At 51.0% G+C, this 22845-nt stretch overlaps 1 protein-coding gene across 1 annotated transcript; it reads right to left on the bottom strand.

Moving 5' to 3' along the window:
- Window positions 1–16458: 16458 nt before the first annotated feature.
- On the bottom strand, window positions 16459–20129 carry LOC148118685 (epididymal-specific lipocalin-10-like). The gene is made up of 6 exons (XM_087900132.1): window positions 19972–20129; window positions 19235–19374; window positions 18741–18811; window positions 18254–18361; window positions 17481–17579; window positions 16459–17023 (listed from the first exon to the last, which is right to left on the bottom strand). Exons 1-6 carry the CDS (start codon window positions 20071–20073, stop codon window positions 16995–16997), a joined length of 549 nt encoding a protein of 182 aa, XP_087756258.1. The 5' UTR covers window positions 20074–20129; the 3' UTR covers window positions 16459–16994.
- Window positions 20130–22845: the final 2716 nt, after the last annotated feature.

Raw genomic sequence — 22845 nt, 5'->3', positions numbered from 1 at the left:
GTAATAAATTAAAAAAATGTATATTTGCCCCATGAAAGACAGGTGAAGGGGGTTCATTGCTGTGAGCTCAGGAGGATTCATCTCCAACAAGGGGACTTGACCTTCTGCTGTTCTTGTCATCGAGGACCTGCTGAGAGGACATTTCAGAACCAAATCTGCCCAGGTAGAACTGAGTTCAAGTGTTTATTTCTTGCCATTCTGTACCCTGAGATGTGATGAAGGACCAGTGTCCATCACAGCCTGACCTGAGCCCACCCCTGTGCTCCTATTGAACTTTGTTCCTCGGAGTCCACAGCTTCCCTCCTTGTTAGCTCTGAGCACCCACAGACTCTCCACTTGGCCAGATCACACTCTTTTTGGGGAAATGATGCAAAAAACAACACAACCCCATGTGCCAACCTGTGTTCTGAATTCATGATGTCTGCCCTGGCTCCAGGCCTTAGCCCAGCTTCCTTCCTGGTAGGAACTGTGCCTTCCCCTTCCCACTCTGCAGTTCCTGAACTTGGCCACCTGCCCTGAAATCTAGAAGGTCAGGTCTGGTGAAGGATTTCATTTCCTGTGTGGTTATCTACACTCCATGGCTCTGGAGATGGGTTCTGGTCCAACAATGGCATCTCTGTGCCTGTCTGGACCAAAGGTGGACAGGCTCAAGTATCCACAAACATTCTTAATGAGCACCCTCTGGCTGGTGCTGAGGAGCTGGCATGGCCCAGGTGTTGACCTCACTATAGAAGGTGTTGAGCAGGAGGCCTGACTTTCTGGGTGTGAACGGGCGGGGCCGGTGCTCTTTAGGACCAGAGATTAGGAACCAGGCTATCATTTCAATATCATGGGAAAGGTGCCAGCTTGTCCTTTATTGAGTCATTTCCCTGAGCACCTTATCACACAGACACCCGTGTCTGATTCCCTGAATCAGAGGAGAACAATGCGTACCTGTGATTGACAGAGCCAGGACCACTGTCAGTCTGCTGCTGACTTAGTCCAGGACTGGAAATGCTGAAGACCGAAACTCACAGCCCCCAGAAGCTATGGTGGACATAACAGCCTCACAGCTTCCCAGTTCATTTTGCCTGCATCAACTTCCATGTTTTCCTATCACACATCCTTGAAGAGCAGAGGTGAAATAAATTACCACGCTGTCATGTTTGGATCAGAAGCATCCTTCACAGGTCCATGTGGTGAAGACGTATTTCTGCCTAGGGGCTCTATTTGGGGGCATTCTGCAGACTGAAGACATAGGGCTGGTAGAAATGAGTCACTGGGAGCTGTTCTTCCCCTAAATCTTGCCCTGACTTGTTCCTAACAGACTCAGAAAGACAAATTTTGCTTGTTTTCTTTCATTTGCAGAATGCACAAGTAAATTTGTACACAAATACACATGTATGTCTGGCATGAAAGCAGAAGGGTGGCCGTGTGTGGGAAGGTCGAGTCTGACGGAAGTACAAGGGGAGAGAACAGACGGAAAGACAAACACCACTGCCTTTCTCGTGGAGAATATGTATCTATCTCATTTTGGGCACATTTGTTCAGGTCGACTTCAGAGCTCTGTCTTTTGTTTATCCCACGGATCTCTGAACACATCAGGCCGTCCAGGGTGTTTAGTCCCACCGGCCTAGACGGGGCCCCCAATGGCTTTCTATCAAGATACAGACCTACCAGAAAAGGCAAGCTTCCTGCTTGCTAGAAATCAGGTGAGCCTTTCTCTGTTTGCTCTCCTCTTTCCTGATTATTCCCATCCCTGACCCAGGCAGACACCCTGGGCTGCAGTCACACCTTTTTCCCACTAAGTGTGAACCAGGCCTTGTGGAAGGGATCCCCCCCACCAAAAAAGCACCTCCTCCCACCTCAAGCTATCCTTTAGAGCTGTCTACACATTTGTATTGTTGCTTGTTCATTATGTAAACCATTCCTGTTCTATATATTGTGCCGTTCTTTCTCCTCCTTGTCCTGATTCGTGTAATTATAAATTATATAAAAGGTCATAAATGTTACAGGGAAAATCAAACGGAACAAATTATACAGAGAGTTAATTATAAAGAGGGTTGGGGCATAATGTTAAGTTGAATTGTCTGAGCCAACCTCATCAAGCTGACGTTTGACCTACAGTGAAGGAAAGGGTTCAGGAACAACATGGAAGGAACACAGCGTACTGACCTGGGGGAGAGAGCTGGGCTGGTTCCAAAAGAAGACTGGAGGGCAGGGCATCTACAGCAGATGATACCTGAGAAGACTGGCCGGAGACCAGGTCGCTAAGAGGGCAGGACCAGCAAAGGTGGCTATGGGTCACTGTAAGGACATCAGCTTTGTCTCAGAGAGACCTGGGGGGTTTTGACACAGGCGGTCTGTGGCACATGTTTAGCATCCTTCCAGGTGTTATATCAAGACTGGACTGGAGGCAGCAAGTGTAGCATCAGGGGAAACAGCTGGAAATGCAATGATCCAGGCCAAAATGATGGAGTGATGCTGCCTACCTGGACAGAACGGAAGACAAGGCATGGACGTATATACCTACCACAAAGAAAGAGCAGCTAGGAAAGAATCTGCAAATCTTTTGTATGTATTGGGCCACAGACAGTGAAGGCTTTGAGTCCTCAGGCTGATTTACAATCTGAGGCCAGCCTTTGCCACAGCATCTCTAAGCCTGTGGGGGATTTGAGCACCAAAGAGAACGCACTCAACAGGTCAATGTGTCTGACCGAGTGGAGGAAGAGACAGTAGTGGGACTTGGGGACAGGAGCAGTGATGGCCACGTGTGAGACTCAAGCAGGAAATCCCCACATGCAGGAAGAGTCTTGGAAATATGCCAAGGGTTCCGTGAACAGCCAAGAAAGTGCCAGACACCAGAAAAGATGGGACAACTCCTCAGGTCAGGGAGGACAACCTCAAGTAGGAAATAATTTTCAGAACTATAAGAAGAACAGATCCCTGAAGGGGTCAAGACAATTCGAGAGGGCCAGGACAGCTTCAATATGTCCCTGAGACAATTGACATCCACCCAGACTTCACACCACTGTATTGATGCACTTGAAATGGTTCCGGCCTGAATGCGGGCGCTAAAACCAAAACTTACACAGAAAGCACAAACCTCTGACCACGGCTTTGACAATACAGAAAACCAAATGAGTGAGAGGCGGATTGGACTTCATCAATGTGCAGAGTGCAAAGCTGGTCGTCCTCAAGGGACTTTGTGAAGGAGCTGGAGGGATGGCTCAGTAGTTCAGAGCACTCGCTTCTCTTCCGGAGGACCCCAGTTAGGTTCCCAGCTCCACCAGATGCCTCACACCCGCCTATACCTCCTGCTCAGGGAAATCGGACTTGTTCTTCTGGCCTCCTAGGGCAACCGCACTTCTACGTTCTTATCCACTCACACAGATGCACACATACATACAAGTAAGTACTAATAAATACTTTAAAGAAAGACTCTGTGAATGAAATTAAATGACAGGCTATAGACTGTGAGAAATATTCGCAAATAACACATCTGACGAGGATCTAATGTCAGTAACATGTAAGACATTGGTAACGCATGGATAAACCTGATTAATAATGGACAGTGGATTTGAGTAGACTTTCTACAGAGGAGATATAAAATGATCAATGGAAACACATCAGCAATTAAGGGAATGTAAATCAGTACTACACGCGCATAGCTATTTCCTCCCAGACTAAGACTCTCTCTCATATGCAGGAAGGTTAAGCCTCCTGGTGTTAACGGGGAAGTGAAACAAGAATGCTTTCAGGGAGATGAAACTTTCCATCCTGCAGGGACGCTCCTCTCCATAAGATCAGGAAATAATCAACTTAAAAGAGTTCAGGAAGTCCCTGAAACTGAGCAGACACATTAGTCTCCTCCTTCCTGGAGCATATTAGATCAGACGGATTAGTCTCCTTCTTCCTGGAGCATATATAGATCAGACACATTAGGCTCCTCCTGGAGCATATAGAGATCAGACACATTGGTCTCCTCCTTCCTGGAGCATATATAGATCACATGCATTAGTCTCCTCTAGGTTTTCAGCTTCCCCACTCCACCCCCCGCCCCACCTGAAAGAGCATTTCTCTGTAGCTTTGGTTCCTGTCTTGGAACTCACTTTGTAGACCAGGCTGGTCTTGAACTCACAGAGATCCACCTACCTCTGTCTCTCAAGTGCTGGGATTAAAAGCGTTCACTACCACCACCTGGCTGGCTTTCAGCTTTTGTGAGCTGTCACCCACGCTGGGGTGAACTTTGGTGATGCAGCCATCTCTGGGTCATTTCTGATCCTGTGAGTAACCGCTCACCCTCATTCCTGTAAGTAACCCCAATAAAACTCACTGGTTCACCAAGTTGGACTCTGAGGATATCCTTGCTTTCCCTGTCTGGGAGGAGCAGGCATTTGTTCGTGTCTTTTCAGGAACAGTGTCACATGACAACATGAAATGTCACCTCAGTCCACTGTGGGAGTTAAAACCAAGGTCATACCATAACCACAAGCTGCTGGCACCATGCTTCCCATCCTAATAGACAGTATCCCTCCCTAAACTGTCAGTCAACATAAGCCCTTCCTTCACTAAATGACTTTTTGTCCAGTCTTTTCTCACAGCCACCAGAGAACTAGCTAGTACAGATGCATCTGTTGTCCAGACGTAGCCACAGCAGAGTCGGCTCTGCCTCCACGGGTAGATGCCTGACAAGCACGTACAAAGCTTTGGGGTCAGTCCTCAGAACTGCACAAATCCAGTGTGAAGGTGCATGTCTATAATCCCAGAACTGGGGAGATAGAGGTAGGGAGACCGGAAGTTCAAAGTCATCCTTGGCTACATAACAAGTTCAAAGTCAGCTTCAAGGTCAGCCTGAACTACGTAAGATCGTGTCTGGAAAAAAAGTGGCAGGGAGTGGTGATTTTGATCCTAACACTCAAGAGGCAGATGCAGGCAGATCTATGAATTCAAGGCCAGTTTGATCTCTATGGTGAACCTTCAAAGGCTTGAGTCTGGTTACTCAGGTTCCTGTTCTCGGAACTAGTGCCAGGCCAGTTCACTGAATTCTGTCTCTGTTTAAATCAACCAGAATTCACTCCTGGCGTTTGGAGTCAACAACCCTGATAGCTCTAGAAGCTTATGAAGAAAAAGAAAACCCAGGCTGGAGAGATGGCTCAATGATCGCAAGCACCTGCTGTTCTTTCTAGAGGACTCAGTGTTGATTTCCAGCGCCCACAGTGCATCTCAGAACTGTCTGCAACTCCAGTCCCAGGGGTCTGACGTCCTTTTCTGGTCTCGCTAACTACCAGGCATACACATGGTTCACAGGCATATATGCAGGCAAAAGCCCCACACAACGTAGAAATAAATGAATAAAAATTCAAAAAATCACAAAATAAGTAAATCCTTAAAAAATAAAAATAGAAAAGAAAGCAGATCTCCCACAGGGCAGCAGTTCATGGGGGCAGAATGTTGTGACTCTGCCAAGGGGAGACCCTGTCTGCAGCACACGGGAGAATCTGCCTGCAGCACACGGGAGAATCTGCCGGCAGCACACGGGAGAATCTGCCTGCAGCACACGGGAGAATCTGCCCGCAGCACGCTATGCCAGCGACCAGAGCAGAACATTCTGAGGGTGGGAGAGTTCATTCAGGAGGCAGCCAGGCTAGAGGAGGAGGGACAAGGCCTCCAGACTGGTGAGATTAAAGGTGGGTACTGTGGTGTGGGGGGAGGGGCTGGAAGTGAGAGAAGCAGTGGCAAGCCAGTTGTGCACAATAGAAATGGTCTTGACTGAAGGAGGCCCTCAGCAGGTGGGCGACAGGTGTGTAGCTTGGACTGTTTGAGGGGCCCCTGGCAGTGGGACCAGGATCCATCCCCAATGCATGAGCTGACTTTTATACCCCATTCCCTAAGGTGGGATACCTTACTCAGCCTTGATGCAGTGGGGAGGGGCCTGGTCCTGCCTCAACTCAAAGTGCTAGGCTTTGTTGACTCCCCAAGGGCCTTACCCTTTTGGAGGAGTGGATGGGGGATGGAATGAGGAGGGGTGAGGGGGTGAGAGGGGAGGGAGGGTGAACTGTGGTTGTTATATAAAATGAATAAAAAAAATTAAAATTAAAAATAAAAGGAATGGATAAAAAAATAAAAAGGAAGGGAAGGGAAAGAAAAGACCAAATGTGGAAAGTGTCTTTTCAGCAACCTACAATTTGCAATGAGAAACAGGGGTTTGTTTTGTTTTTAAATAAACTCTCCTGAAAAAAGAAAGAAAGAAAGAAAGAAAGGAGGGAGGGAGGGAGGGAGAGAAAGGAGAGAGGGAGGGAAGAAGGAAGGAAGGAAGGAAGGAAGGAAGGAAGGAAGGAAGGAAGGAAGGAAGGAAGAAGGGAGAGAAAGGAGGGAGGGAGGGAAGGAAGGAAGGAAGGGAAGGTCATGATTCATGGTGTGACTCACAATCAGAAGAGAATGGCAGTGCCACAGTCTAAACACGGGGTTGTCAAGCATCTGCTGTCAGCCATCACACAGGCAAAAGGGAGGAACAAGTGATTTCACAGAGGGCTGCCAAGTCCCTAGGAAGTCATCTGGGCCAGAGTGGTCAGAGGCGTTATCTCCAGCAGAACTGTCTAACTGTATAGGGACAATAAGATGCTTCTCGGATATGTGCTCTCCTCAATTAGTATTACTAAAAATCAACGAAAAGCAAGTAAAACTACAGAGTTTATTCAAGACTCCCTCAGTGTCAGGAACAGCTCCTCGGAGTGTGGTTCTCTCCATGCAGCAGGAGAGGTTCTACTGAAAGGAAGGAACCTCTGAACCACACTAAAGGGTGAATGACCCACAGGGAACAGACACACAGACAAGCTGCAGGACTCCAACTCTACAACTGTCAGCTGGCAGGCGATGATAGCACAAACCTTTAACCCCAGTACTCGGGAGGCAGAAGTGGGCAGATCTCTGTGAGTTCGAGGCCAGCCTGGTCTACAGAGAGAGTTCCAGGACAGCCAGGGCTGCTACACAAAGAAACCCTGTCTCTAAAACAAAACAAAAGTGTCAGGAGACACATGCCTTTAATTCCAGCCTTCAGGAAACTGAAAAAGATGGATCTCTGTGAATTTGAGGCCAGTCGAGTCTACAGAGCAAGTTCCAGGACAACCCAAGCTACATAATGAGACCCTAGAGAGCCTATCTAAAACAGACAGACAGACAGACAGACAGACAGACAAAATTGCCCATCAGGGGCCTGTCCATGGGGACAGAAAGCAGACTGTCAGTTTCAAGAGCACTGATGGAGGGACTGCTCACAGGTGAGGGTGTATTGTGGGGGTTGAATGGCGGGGAACCAGCTGTTGGTGGTGACTGCCCACAGCTGAGCACAGCTAACGACATGGAATTGTTAATATTAGGTCTGGAGCATAGCACCAGCCCCTGGCATCTATCCCAGCCCCTCTGACCTGGGAGTATATTAGTCTGGACTCCAAATCCCAGCATGCCAGGCCCATGATCCTGGGAGAGGGTCAGGACTACTCCCAGAGGGTATTTAAGTGGGCTCCTGGAGGAGAAGCTTGTGGTTCCCGGTTTGCATGTGCTCCCCTCTTTTCTGTCTCCCGCCATGCACCTGAGAGCGCCGTACTTAATAAAACGATGGGCATTTTCATTTGGTTTGATCTGACCTAATTGGATTTCTTAGTGCTGGTGGAGCTGCACCTTCTTAGGATTTTTTCTTAACAGTTAACTTGGGGCTTTGTGAATTCCCTGCAACCATCTGATGGAATTCTGGAGAAAGAAACAAATCTGCCATTTGTTGAGTGAGGAGTGGACTTTTGCAAAGGAAACAAAGCCTCTAGTGTGCAGCTGAGCCTAGTGGGAGGACCCAGTGTGAGGAACTGGGCCTGCTCATTCCCCAGGGAGGAGCAGAATTTGGAGACCTGTGGTTCTGAGGAGAGAGGGAAGGTGCACAGGGCTGGGATGTGGTAAGGGCAGAGGCCAGCAGGGGCCGTGTGACACAGACTTGAAGTCAGGAGTGGAAAGTAGCCTCTTGGGCCAGGACCAGTCCCAGATGGTCCTCTGTGCAGAGGCGGCCACACCGAGGGAAAGGTTGAATTTACCACCTTGTTTTCTCCTTCAGTTTCTCCCAGGCCCTTGCTTACCTGGATACAAGGACACTTTGTAGGACAGCTTGTGCCATGTCACAGCAAATATCACATAAACAGGAACGTGATTGGAAATTGCCCAACCTGGGTAACATTCGGATGCTAAGTGATGTCCCTGGTCGTGGTCTGGCTGAAGCTTTGCCAGCCTCACCCTGGGACACCCATGCTGGGACTTCTCACAGCCATTCCACACCCTTGTTCTGGAAAGTTGCTCCCAAGAAGGGAAGGTGCAAGATCTGAAAGCCATGGTCAGGCTCCCCAAGGGGTCAGTGTGGGGCCCTGATGGGCCTGGGTTTTCCCAGGCCCCATGAGCCAATGGGGAGGAAGAGGCATCACTTAATGATAAATCCACACGAAGAGCCCAGATCTCCTCCCTGGGGTTCCCACTGTCCTCACTCTGAAGATGGGGTGGTGAGCAGGAGGCTGGAACTCCAGTCTAAGAGTCCTATCAGATACTAAGAGGGCTGTGTGAGGCCCTTCTCGTACGTTCCATGTGCTCTGTTAGGTTTCCCAAACACTGTGTGGACAGACCTGTGAGTCAAGTATACACAGAAGTACTGGGCAGATGTGAACGTTGGGACGAAATGGGAGCAGGAAAGCAGAGTCCGTTGTGGCTGGAGGTGACAATGACGATGGCATTATTGATGGCATCACACATCTGTTCCTCCCTCCATCTTCCAACTTAGACCAGGGTCCACGCTGGTAATAACACACCCACCCCATTCCCAGCTCCAAGGAGGCTCTGACTAAACTTAGGGTTTAGGGTTTGTGGATTCCCGGGGGGCAAATGAACCAGCCCAGCAACCTCCAGGGGGAGAAGGCTTTCTAAGTCTTCCTTGCCAGCTCTGCTGGTCCAAGGTCATCCAGCTCACCGAGAAGGTCTCTTCACATGGCCCTAGCATGAGGACCCTGCTGACATCACTAGGAGTTGGGAGAAGCCTGAAAGACTTTTCCTAGAGCGTTCTAAGGGAGCACAGTCCTGAGATCCAGTTATTGCCCCAGAGTCTGTAGAGTTGCAGAACCTGCATTTCTTTTGTTAGGAACAGCCCAGATGATAAGGGTTGCTTCTGCAGCCCAGGACTCCATGCAGTGACTGGGCAGATTCACCTAGCAATTCAGACCTGCAGCGCTGGACGATCACTCTGGTTCCTGCCCTGTTAGCACCTCATCCCCAGTTCTGTGAGGCCAGCCTCCAGCAGCACGGGGCTCAAAGGGAAATCCACTGTGACTTTTTTTATCTGAGGGGGGTTAAGTAAAAAGACACTCTCTTGATAATTTTCTTCTTTATTCTTCTATTGTATACTTCCCTACAGTTTATATATCCCAGCAACGTTTTTTAGGCAATATATGAATTACAGTGTGGTTACACTCTATTTTTCAAGTGAACGATTGTAATGAATACAGGTAAACGCATGTTTTTCATCTCCTCACATGATTAAAACAAAGTCATCCCAAGAACCCATATACCTTTACATCTAAGGTACATGTCACAGATTAACAGAATATGAGCAAACAGAGGGTATTTTTCTCAGCCAATTCTTTTGTTGGCAGGTTACATAGTGCAGCTGCAAAAAAAGGGCCGATCTCTTTACTTCTTGTCTTAAAAGGTTATCTTTTTTAATATTTATTTATTATGTATATAATATTCTGTCTGTGTGTATGCCTGCAGGCCAGAAGAGGGCACCAGACCCCATTACAGATGGTTGTGAGCCACCATGTGGTTGCTGGGAATTGAACTCAGGACCTTTGGAAGAGCAGGCAATGCTCTTGACCTCTGAGCCATCTCTCCAGCCCTTTAGAGGTAATCTTATAAGGAATCACAGACCTAAACTTTTTAAAAAAAATTCATTATTTATTATGTATACAATATTCTGTCTACGTGTATGCCTGCAGGCCAGAAGAGGGCACCAGACCTCATTACAGATGGTTGTGAGCCACCATGTGGTTGCTGGGAATTGAACTCAGGACCTTTGGAAGAACAGGCAATGCTCTTAACCGCTAGCCATCTCTCCAGACCCCCTAAACTTTTTTTTTCTTGAGACAGGGTTTCTCTGTTGCTTTGAGGCCTGTCCTGGAACTCACTCTATAGACCAGGCTGGTCTTGAACTCACAGAGATTTGCCTGCCTCTGTCTCCCAAGTGCTGAATTAAAGGTGTGCGCCACGACCACCAGGCTCAGAGTTGTTTTGTTCTTGTTCCCTGACCTTAAAGAGTTCCTCGTTCAACTCTGTGCCTTTCTCAAACTTTAGGTTGTCTTCTTGGGTTTTTCATCCCAAAGATACTTAACAAAAACATCTTAGTCTAACTTTATTTTCAAAGCTTCGTTTCAGCTGTGATGCACTCTGAAACCTGTGAACACATCTCCCGACATTAAGGCTATGAGAATTTAAGGAAGCTGGGCTACTGGGACTCAAGTGGGGCTTTTTTGTTTGGTTTTGTTTATTTGTTTGTTTTGAGTTGTTTTGTTTTGTTTTTCACGACATGTTTCCCTCTGTAATAGACCTGGCTGTCCAAGAACCAGGTTGGCCTTGAACTCACCGAGGTCCACCTGCCTCTGCCTCCCAAGTGCTGGAATTAAAGGCATGCACCACCACTGCCTGGTTTCAAGTGTTTTTCTTAATCATTAACCTAAGCCACAGCCTATGCAACTCCTCAATAGAAACTCATGTGTTCTTCCTGTGTGGCAGTTCCTTGTTTTATTTTTAATCATCAAAACTCTATTTAAACTAACATTATTATCGATTACACAGTACAACTTAAGAAGAAATCATCTTCATAATAATCCACAGTAGAATAGGCTGTTCCCATGAGAGAAACGCACCACTTTATGGGCAGTGGGATTCCCTACACCCATTCACACCACGCCAGATGGCAGAGAAAGATGGCAGCGGCAAACGTGTGAAGACACAGCAGAAGCAAAGGACATTCTGGAGTCTGTGGTCCTGGGCCTTTCCTATCCGTAGTTCACCCATCAGAGATTCTCCTCCTTGTGAGCTGACACTCCGAAGTCAACTGCCTTCTGCTGCTCCTCTGACACGTGTGGCCCCATCAAGCTCCCTGAGGCTCATCCGCCTGTCTCTGGCTCTGTGCAGCTGTCAGGCTTCCCCTCAGCAAAGAGAGTAACATTTCCTAACAGATGGTGTCAAAGTCACCAGACCACCCGAAACTTGGGTCTCCTTGGTACCTGGGCCCATATAGGGACCTGCTAGGACTAGAGGAAGACCGACCGAACCTGTGGCTCTGCTACTGTGGCTCTGGGTCGTTCCCCACGTTAGACAGATGCTCCATTGACCGCTATCCCTCCCTAGACCTCCACAGCCCAGCAGAGTGTTGATTGCCAATGGAAAACAGGACCTTCCAGACATCCAGTCTTTCTGGAAAGGGCAGGGGCACTGGACAACCCCTCCTCCATTGCAAACTAACACAGCAGACTCTGCCTTGAGCTAGAGATGGGGTGAGCATGAGTGTATGTGGACTTGTATGAAGACTTATATGTGCATGGATGAATATGTATGCATACAAATGAATGTATGTAGTATATATGCACATATTGTGTATGCATGGTGACTGTGTAAATACATGGCCTGTGTACGTGTCCAGGTGTACATATATACACTCTGCATATGCACATATATCTCGAGGATGTATGCAGGTGTGTGATCCACTGTGAGTGTGCCCTGTGCACAAGATGGGGTATGTGCATTACATGTGCTAGAGCCTGTGTTGACATGAGGCTCTGCATTCTCTGCCTATACATCATATGTGCTAATGGAGGTGTTTGTCAGCATGCAATGTACACATGAACATGGGTGTGCACTGCTCTGTGTGTGTGTGTGTGTGTGTGTGTGTGTGTGTGCAAACTTGTTGGTGGCTGTCTGTAGCCACTCACTTTTAGAGCTGTCTCTACAGAATAATCACTGAGACCTGCTCCTGCCCTGTGGCTTAGTGATGAGAAGAAATACAGAAACCCCAGCCCTGTGAGTAGCGGTCAGGTCTTTCAGGAAGCTGAGACTAGTCTGCCTTGCTTCTCACTCAGAAATGCAGACATCCCAGAACACAGTGGGGGTGAGAATCAGGGGTCATGTTGATCTGGGAAGCAGGAAGAGATCCCGGAGGCTCTGGAGCTGTGGGCTGAGCTCAAAGTAATGTCTCTTTTACCACACAGAGTCTCTACGCCTCCTCCATCAGAACACGGTGTCCAGCCCTGTGATCGAGGCTCCCTCTGTCATCCCACGTCTCTCCTCCCGACAGGAAGGGCTGTCACTATCCCACGCACACTCAGAACAGGAAGTGGGATGATGCCATCCAAGAGGGTTCTCCCCTCAGAGTCTGTGTCCCCAGGAAAAGTTGAGAGCTCATGGATTTAAGGTGGGCTTGTGGGTGTGGATTTATCAGTTGGGAATGCCACAGCCTAGGACCCTAGACAGAGGCCTAAACAGCATTTATGTCTCAAAGTTCTGGAGGTGATGGTCCAAGGGGGCTCCCGTAGGACAGAATTCTAAAGAAAGTCTTTTCCCAGCTGGCAGGGGGTCACCTCACTGTGTCCTCACAGCAGGGCGTTGATTCATTCCCATCACAAGGATCCACCTTCCCAGGCTCATCTAACACAAACCTTCCACAGGTCCCTCTCCCCATCATCCCACTGCAAGCCAGAGCTTCACATGGACACTGAGGGGACACGTGTGAGACACCTGTGTCCTCCCATTTCTCACTGTTACACACAAGCATAGGTTCACCTACATGTGTCTCCGGAATGAAGTAACTCCTGCTGTCTGTCACTGCAAACACAATGAGCAGAGACAAGAATGAATTCTTTACATTGTGCTTTACCTGAGAGCTGGCAATTGGGGAAGAAAGGGAGAGAGCTTTGTCTGAGCTATCTCTCAATGGTTTACGTTATAGGAAGACGGAACACGGGCAATACTCATTCCAAAATCTTGTCCTTCTGGCTAGATGCTCAGCCTTGTCTCTGAGCTTCGTGTTGTCACTATTTTCCCCTGTCCTTTCTCTCGAGGCCTGGGGACACACATGCACCTGGGGCACACCTGGGGGCACAAGCACACCTGGGGGCACACACGCACCTGGGGGCACACACGCACCTGGGGGCACACATGCACCTGGGAGCGCACACGCATTTGGAGGCACCACACACATCTGGGGGCGGGCACACACCTGGGGGCGCACAAACACCTGGGGTGCACACGCACCTGGGGACACACACACACCCAGTCCACTGCCCCTAGCATTCCTCAGAATGCTCCTTTACTTTACTTTACCTCTAGGTTCTCTGAATAAACAGAGCTTGGGGATTCGATTCTGTCTCCACAGCAACCAGCATCCTGGGGCTGGTATTATGATTATATATGACTCACCAGTGATCTGACTGCGGATGGCTCTCTCTCCAGCTCCCCAGCTCTGCCGCTGCCTCTGTGAAATGAATCAGGGAAAGGGCATCTAAAGTGCTCCTGAGGCCACAGTGACCCTAGGGTGGCTCTAACCTTACCAGAGTCATATGAGATCCAGGCCAGGCTGTGGCAAACAGCAGAAGGATCTGCAAGACTGTGACTTGAGACCAACTCTGTCCCCATCCAGCTGGTTGCTTCAAGGGAGGCCACCTTCAAGGGCAGAGGGACAGATTCTGTGAGTCTACCCTGTGGGGCCCACATAGTCACCCAGATCTACTGACTGACTCATGTTCTGCCCTCTGGACCTTCCACGGCTCCCTCTTCCCAATGGCTCCCCCACTTCTCCTCCTCTTCTCCTCTTTCCCACTTCTCCTCCTTCCCGCCTCCTCCCATTTTCCCCTTCTCTTCTTCCCCCTTCCCCTCTCCTCTCATCCCCTCCTCTTCCCTCCTCCCCCACTTCTTCCCTTCTCCCCCTTTCTCCTCCTTATCCGCCATCACTGGTAGGGCCAGCAGTAGAAAGCATCTGTCCTGGGTGTTTACAACCCAAGAAAACAAGGAGCTGAGGCCCCTGGAACAGGGTGGTTTCACCCACCCTAATGAAACAACAATCTGGAGATTGTTAAGGTCAGGTGGCAGGGCATCCCTGTCCTTGGCTCTGCAGTGACCGCCATCTATCATTAAGGACCAAAGATATGAGAGGAAGAGAAGGGAACCCCAAGCTCCGGTCCCTATGACATTCCCGGACCTCAAGGATTACAGGGGTGCTCAGGACTCCACCATATTTAATTCCTGGCTCCTTCCCAGAAGGGTGTAGGGTCACGCCCAATGCCAGCTGCCATCCTCCCAGCACACGTTGAGTTTTAGATCCTTCCCAGGAAGTGTGGCGTCGGGCCTGGCATCGACTGCCTTCTTCTGACTTTGGGCTCCTGGGCTCCTGTTTTCATTCATAAGCCAAGAGTCACATACAAATGCCCTCGACCCAAAAGGTTGGTGAACACAACACACAGGGAATGAATTGAAAAGCACCGAGGGCAAGTGTCTTACAAGAGATAAGCCTCCCTGACACTGAACAGCATGAGAAAACCCTGTGCTGATCGACATGGTTGGTCACGTCTAAAAGAATACAGATCACCCACGATTGATATTCTTGACCAAACTGTTGAAGTAAACCTAATCAACCATCAGAGAAAGCCTTGGGACCATTGGAGACAGAAAGATTCTGTTCCGATGCTCACGCCTGGGTGAAAGGGGGGTCAGCGAGAAGTCAGTCATCTGAAGCGAACCCTAAATGCAGCTCTGCTCTGCAGCACCTCCATGGAAGATCTGAAGGCATGAAGCTGCTCCATGGGACTTAACTGCGTGTAAAGGCTACTCTCAAAGTCCAGCCCATTAACACTCAGCAGCCAGCACTGAAGGAAACTGGCCATGTGCGCATCAGCATGGGGCCTCAGAACATCACAGCTAAATGAAAGAGGCCCGGCTTCTCTGAGCAGTGTACCCTGGAGGGCCTGGTGTGTCCTATTCCAACAAACTGAAGCCACTTGTAATGGCAGAGGCAGACTGTGGTCTTTGGGTGCAGGCAGCAAGACCTAGGGGGACATCTGAGACTCTCCTGGACGGTGGAGCTGGTTCTCGCTGCAATTTTGCCCATTCTCTGTGCCAGTATTAGAGGGCCAAGGGAAGCTCAGAAAACAAAGGTGGTTGCTGCTAAGCCAGATGATCTGAGTCCACACCCTAGGACCCAGTTCGCGAAAGGAGAAACCTGGGCCGTGTGCCAGCATTTTGCTCACACGGCGACAAGGTAGGCTTGAAGTGAAGACCGAGTGCTCAAGACTGCTCAGCATCGGTGGCACCTGTGGCGGAGTTTCACTCTGGTGTTGGAAGCCTGCTGCTGGTGAGAAGGCCACAGGAGAAGATGCTCGTGCCTGGGACTGGAGGAGAGAGACCCACGTGGAGGAGAAAGCAAGTGATGCCGCTGTCAGGCAAAGGGCAAAGCTGACCCAGCGAGCAGCTGAGCCAGCCCAGGCGGCCTCCGAAGGAGAAGCTGCTGCTGCTACCACTCCTGTGGCAGAACACAGCTGAGTGACCAGAGGCCAAAGGAGAGTGTTGCAGCCACCGTGGAAGTCAGCGTGGAAACTCCTAAAAACAGAAGCTGGAACTACCGTAGGGTCACTCCTGGGATCACGGGGGAAGGCCTTAAGTCAGCATGCCACAATGACATGTGCACATCTCTGCCTACTGCTGCCCTGTTCCCAGGAGCCAAGGTACAGGCTTAGCCTAGATGCCCATCAAGAGATGAACAGCAGAGAAAATATGGTGTGGTACACACAACATGGAATTCTATCCAACCCTAAACATGAGTGAAATAATGATATCTACAGAAAACTAGATGAAACTAGAGATCATTATATTAAGTCAAATAAACAAATTCAGAAAGAGAAATGGATCATTTTGACCCTCATCAGCAGAGTCCAGTTCTTTTGTGTTTTTTTTTAATGACTTGTGCTATCTATTGTAGGTCTGTGTGAGAGTATGTCCATGTATGTGCAGTTACCCACGTGGCCAGGGGGTGGCATCGGATCCCCTGGAGCTGAGGTTACAGGCAGTGGTGAGCCTGACATGGCTTCTGAGAGCTGAATTTGGATGCTCTGGAAGAGTAGCATGTGCTCTTAGTGAGCTATCTCCCCAGCCCCAAAGTCTAGTCTTTAATGTATGTGTCATGAAAGGAGAACAGAGACCAGGAAAACGTAAGAGGAAATGTAGGAAGGTTGAAACATGAAAGCAAAGTGGGGACCAGTTGATAGGAGGCACGGAAAGCAAGAGGGAGGCAGGGGAAGGAGAATGAATGAGAACGAAGTATAATTAGAATATGCACAGAGCTTGGCACGATGGTGCACATCTTTAATCCCATCCCTAGGGAGGCAAAAAAAAAGAACATATGAAAATAAAAACTTTTAAAAGATTTTTATTTTTAATTGTATGTATATGTGGGCAGGTGGTGTGTGTGTGTGCAGTGCCCACAAAGGCCAGAAGAGGCTGTTGGATCCCTTGGAGTTGCAGTTACAGGTGTTTGTGAGCCCCTCAATATGGACGCTGGTGGCTAGACTTGAGTTCTCTGCAGTATGCACTGTTAACCACTGAGCCATCCCTCTAGCTCCCAAAATAAAGAAGCTCAGTTTCAAAGAAAGGAAGAAAATGGGAGTGTGACAAGTCTGTGGTCTGTGCTCAGCCTCCCCAAGGTGCAGTGAGGGTGAGCGCCAGACTCGGCCGGCCAGGCTGACCAAAGGGAGCCATGGGCACAGCCAGTGGGAGTTTGCTGGGATTGGAGGATGCAAAGGCAGCAGTCACAGCTCGGGCTCTGTGCAGCCAGTCACTGGGCTGCAGTCACCAAACACCCACTGAATGCCACAGCCACTGCCTGGAACAGCATTCCCAGCATCTGGAAGACTCTCAAGGCAAAGGGATGAGCTGAGGAGGACTGGCTGTCACGGCAGGATTGTGTGTGCACAGGAATCTGTGGGCAAGAACAAAGGCGCTGAGAGGCCTGTCGTGAATTCACATGAGGGTCCTTGCCCTGGTTGCCCTGGACTCTAAAGAGGGTAGAGCTGTGTGGACTCCATTCAGAGTGTCCACTGGAGTCTGTATGCTCTGGGAGCCGCCTCAGTCTGCTGGGGACGCTGCACACCCAATGCTGGCAGGAGGCCCACAGGTACGGGAGGATGAGGACATTTGGGCATCTTCACAGTTGACTTTGCAGACCACTTGGCCACACATGGGTATGCACACATGAACACACACAGGTACACATATGCACATGCACACACACACAGAGGCACACACACACACACAGAGGCACATGCACACACATATATGCACATGCACACACATGCACGCAAATTTTCTATGTGGACCAGCTCTCTCATTGGGCAGATTGGGGGGCAGGAGAATAAGAGCCGGAGGCTGTGTAGTACTGTCTTTCGGGAGGATGGTGTCCTGCTTGGTGAGCCGCAGGATATGGCACGTGTCCAGGAATTCTCGCAGACTCAGGAAGCTGGAGATGTTCTGTTTGTCTGCGTTGGGGACAGAATCACAGCAGCAGGGGTGCCCATAAGACATTTGGAAGGCTGTATCCGAATCTTTCACTCTCTCCTTCACTGTCATTCTGGGACTGGGCCCCATTTCCAAAGCTAGGAGATAGAGTCACTCTGCAGTCAGCAGACACCTGGGAGCTTCTTAGGTTCCTACAAACAGCCATTCCCCGGGCATGTCCAGGTCGGCTACATTCACAACAAGCCCCTCCTCTGCTCTGTCCACAGACCCCCCTGCAGCCAGGCTCGGTGCCCCTCCTCCTGACCACCTCACTTCTGTCACCCTCTCCAATGCTTTCTCTAACACCCTGTTCACATTGGATCCAGCCATCTTGTCCTAAGCCTCCATTTCCCAGAGCTCAGCACTCACAGCCTGCACCTCAACCTCCTCTCGAGCAGCATCTGAACACTAACACATAAGGCTCCCCTATTCTGCAGCCCCTACATCTAGACACTCCTGGTGATGGTCTCCCCTTGACCTGCAACTGCCACCTCCAACCCTACACACAGCCCTTCTCAGACCTCCCTTCACCGCCCTCCCTCCCCATTGGCCAGCCTTCTCTAACCTTCCCCCTCCCTCACCTCTGTGTCTCTGGTCCCTGAGCCCTCCCCCACCATGGTGCTGACACCCACAGGTGACTGCACACCGTACTCACTGAAGAGCAGCAGGCTCTTGTAGTTGCGGCCTGCGCGGCCCAAGCGGAGGTAGACCAGGCCATATGTGTAGTCAGTGGACAGCACATGGAAACCTTTTATCCCCTTCACTGCAAGAGAAGCACAGCAGCCACTGGTGCCTGGACACCCATGCCCACCCACAGTACAGAATCTGGTGCCTGAACACCAATACCCACCCACAGTACAGAATCTGGTGCCTGAACACCCATGCCCACCCACTGTACAGAATCTGGTGCCTGGACACCCATGCCCACCCACAGTATAGAATCTGGTACCTGAACACCCATGCCCACCCACAGTACAGAATCTGGTGTCCAACACATCAGCCGATCCAGTCCATTCTTTCCTCACTGACCTTACCTCCCATGCCAGGTCATTCACCAGTTGTGGGACCTCAGCCACCCTGCTAGCCCGTCCTGGGTGTCCAGCCACAGGCTCAGTTTCCCACGGCCCAGGCATCTTACTCACAGGTATTCCTGAACACAGGCCTCTTTCTATCCTTCTTCAGGGTCGTCTCCATGAACTGACACCCCTGAGGCCTGGGGGGCAGGTGTGAGGAGCTGCAGCCAGAAGGCCACCTTCCACCACCTTCCACCACCTTCCACCACCTTCCACCACCTTCCACCACCTTCCACCACCCTCCACCACCTTCCACCACCCTCCACCACCTTCCACCACCAACTTCCCCAGCTCTACTCACAACTGCCCCTGGAGCCTAGGGGTGGGGGTCAGGAGCCAGGGTGGTCAGTTTGAGTGGGGTCCACTCCCAGCACCGTGTGTCCCCGATGTCATGTGTTCCCCTCCCAAATTAGCCCTTAGGTCTCAGGGAAGGAAGAGGTAGTGAAACCATCTGTCTGGGGGTTCCGCTCTGCTTCTTGTCGGCCCCTTCTTCCCAGAGAGAAGCTGTCCCTGGCCAATCTGCAAAGGCAGACCGGGACCACTGGCACATCGTGTTCCCTCACCGGCTGAAGGCGATGGCCACCTTGAGCTGTCCTGTTTTGTGCACCTTCACCACGGACGCCCCCAGTTTCCTCTTGTCTCTGGCCGGCAAGAATCCCCGGGTGTCTGTGGCGATGGCGATAATGTACCAGAAGCCTGAAAACTGCGTGGGCAGCAGGGGAGGACGGTGTTGGTGCTGCCACACCACGCTGCCTGTCCAGACTCCCAGCTAGAGAACAAACCCAACAAGACCCAGACCACACCTGTATCTGCAGGTGGACACTACCCTGTCCCAGGCTGAAGAGAAGCTGGCGCTGAGCTGGTCAGGTGCCCAGGAGTCTGAAGCCTGGGCTGTGTCTACCCTACCCACCCCAGCGGTTCCCTGGGCTGCTAGCTGCCAGCTTTTCCCTGATTCATACTCCTTGATCCTAATAACTCTGTGCGTGCTATTACATTGTCCACCTCGCCTCTGTGCCCACAGCCACCCCACCGGCAATCCTCTGCTTCAGGGCACCTCTAATGCTTGCCCCTTCACCCCACTCTTTTTTGGAGCAGAGGTGTCTCCAAGAGGTCCCAGGGCTGGAACAGGGGCGGGAGAGGACAGGTAACCAACACAGCTGGGCTCAACAGATGCCCTGTTCTGCCCTCCTCCTGAGGACGTTATCCCAGATGGCCCCACAGTTGGAGCTCTGGTCCTAAGTGGCCTTTGTACCCTGTAACCCTAGTACCTGATGAAGGTACCAGGGGGCATGAGGCTTACCTTGCCCCAGTTGAGAGTGTGGGCCTCCTTAGGGAAAAACTCCTGGGTCCAGGACACCACAGCCAGAGCTAGGGCTGTGGCCAGGGCCATTTCCAGCTTCATCCTTAGCAGCTCTGAGTTTAAAGCTGTGCCTTGCCGTGCCTGCCCTGTTGTGGTGTCAGACCTGCCCTGGAGACTCGGGCTGCTCGGGTGGGAAGGCGTGACTTCAAGTTCTGCCCCTCCTTCTGAGAACTTCACCCTGGTCGTGGTTGGTTACAACAGACTTTGCCTGCCTGGGAGGTCCCTGAAGACGGACACCATCCTGTTCTCAGAGGCCATATGGAGGCTGGTTCTCACATCCCTCACTCCTGAAGGGCTAGAACTATACACATCTGCATACCATTACAGCTGGTCTGCCTCACCTGGCACTGGTTGCCTGGGACTCTCATAACCCTATCCAAAGGAGAGAGGCGGAAGCCTAGGCTGTCTTCGGGGCTAGACTCTAGGGGAAGTGTGCAGACAGGAGGGATAGAAACAGTGGTCTATGGAAGGCTATTTATAGTGCCTGGGGAGCTGCTGATGACCGGACCAGGGGAGAGAGAGAGAGAGAGAGAGAGAGAGAGAGAACTGATGTGTACCCAAGGTTTGACCCTTTCTCCCCCCATGTTACTTTCCAATAGATGACTTCGTTCCCCCATTTTCTGACCAGATGCCCCGTTTGCAATGAGGCCTTTGGGAATTCCATACATCACATGTCCATCCCCAACCAACAGCCTGAGCCAAGGCAGAGTCCTGGGGGCACCTCCCTGCTGGGAAGCTCACAGATACTGACCTAACTCCCCTGCCAGCCAGTCTGTGAATTCTGTGTCCTCCTGCCAGGCGGCCTGTGGATGCTAACCCCCTAGTGAGTTGTTGGCGGATGCTATCTATGCTCTCCTGCAGTGCGACGCTCAGTGTCTCTTCCTACTAGGTAGTACGTAGGTGTTTGGACCCCATTCATGGATTCTGGTGGTCCAGGGCTGTCTTGATAGTGTCCTGACATACTCATCAGCTCCTGTCTAGCCCAGGCACCTCAGCTTTTGCCATTCTGGTGGCTACATCCTGTCCCCAGTGAAAAGTCAGCATCCCTGTCTTCAGGCTCAAGAAGTCTCACAAGGGATATTAGTGCGTCCAATTCTTTTGTCCCGAGCTGGCTCTGTGGTTCCATGATCTGATCTCTGGCGATGTTCTCCTCCACAGCGCAGGAACCATCCCACCCCCAGAGAAGACACGTTGTAGCAGGTTTACTTGTGGAATTGCTATATTTTCAACTCAAGCCTGAGCCTAGGGGAGCAGAGAACCAACACCAGCACCGTTAGCCGCTGAGTAAAGACAGTGCCTGTCCACCTCCACCAGGATGCGAGGATGTGGTGCTATCTCCGGGGCATGGCGTCACTGAAAACCAGGGCAAGAGTTGGAGAGGGGCTTATGACAACCTTCATCCCCACCTTCAGTGACCTTCCCACTAGCAGAGCCGTGGGCTTTGAAGAGGGTCCACCCAAAGCCCCAGGTTCTACCTGCTCCCCAGGGAGTCAAGAGTGGTGCAGAAAAGGTGGCCTACCTGGAGGATCTTGTGTGCACACGTGACTGTAAGAAAAACCAAGCCAGTTGCGAGAACAGGGCTGCAGCAGCTCCCAGGATCCTACCCACAAGCCTCTTCCAAAAAGGCTGTCCCTACAGACTTGACTACGTATGACAGGCATAGGTGATCCCCTGAAGCACCCACAAACCAGCTGAAGCAGAAGAGGAACCACCTCCACCACCTCAGGCCCTCAGTGTGTGTCAGAACCGCCTGCGCCCCCCTGTGGCCAGTACTAGTAACACTCACGGTTCTTCTGCAACTGGACCTGCAGTTGGGACCAGAAACCCAGACCCTGGCTCCATTTGGTGAACAGACGCATGGCCTCGTAGCTAGCCACCTCTGTCCGACCTGGGCATGAAGGAGCAGCCTCTGAGAGACGGTCAGTGTGTGGAGAGCGTGACTGTGTCCCCTGGCCTTTTTTTCCCCCCAATCCATAGCAAACATCAGGGTAGCTGGGGCTTGTCCCTGTAGGTTCCCTACTGGGGGCTGTGGACACAGAATACCTGTGTCTGGGGCACCAGGGACCCTGAGCAACCTTGCCTGTCCCCACTTACTGTACAGCTCCACTGTGTTGAAGGCCTCATCCCCAAACTCCAACTGTGTGAAGATGACAGCGTAATCCTTGAAGTTAGTGCCCAGCACCCGATAACCCAGTACACCAATAGCTAGGGAGCAAATGCAAGATCCAGGGCAGCAAGGGGAATGGGAGCATCATACCGAGTAGGCATGAAACTGGGGTTGGAAGTCAAGATCCAGGGCAGCAAGGGGAATGGGAGCATCATACCGAGTAGACATGAAACTGGGGTCCTGATTGGGAGCAGAACCAAACCCTACTCGACTTCAGCAGAATAGGGTCCCGTGCTATCCCCAGGCCCTGACCCCTACACTGTGCCAGCAAGAAGCAGTTCTCAGATGCTAGTGGACAGACAGACAGATGAGCGCTTGCCCCAGCTCAGCCCGGGCTGACTGAGAGCAAGCGGGGTACCCTTTCCAAGTCCTGTCCTTTGCAGGTAGAATACTACTAACCAGGCACTCTGCCCCCTTAACTCACGAAGAAGCCTAGGGATTGAGACTAGGACCCCCCCATGCATCTGGGCACACAGGGGTGGGGAAATGAAGTCTAAGACCTCTGTTCAGGGGCCTCTCTCCACTGAGGATTGGCCACAGGGCCCTGACTGTCAGATGCATTAACTGCCCACAGAATGGTGCCAGGGGCTCTGGAGCAGAGTGATTTCCTTCCTGCCAGGCCCGGCACTGCCAACTGCAGCCTGGGA

Source organism: Myodes glareolus, chromosome 21 (assembly GCF_982192425.1).
Source record: "Myodes glareolus chromosome 21, mMyoGla1.1, whole genome shotgun sequence".
Lineage (NCBI taxonomy): Eukaryota > Metazoa > Chordata > Mammalia > Rodentia > Cricetidae > Myodes > Myodes glareolus.
The sequence above is the reverse complement of the archived record's forward strand: the minus strand, read 5'-3'. Positions and strand labels throughout refer to the sequence as shown.

Bases quoted from the DNA above. Each gene is read 5' to 3' on its own strand.
- LOC148118685 (XM_087900132.1), bottom strand. From the start codon at position 20,073: ATGAAGCTGGAAATGGCCCTGGCCACAGCCCTAGCTCTGGCTGTGGTG. The intron at 19,375-19,971 runs GTAAGCCTCATG...CTGCCCACGCAG, and splicing joins ACACTCTCAACTGGGGCAAG to TTTTCAGGCTTCTGGTACAT. The intron at 17,580-18,253 runs GTGAGTACGGTG...TCCCCAACGCAG, and splicing joins CAAGAGCCTGCTGCTCTTCA to ACAAACAGAACATCTCCAGC.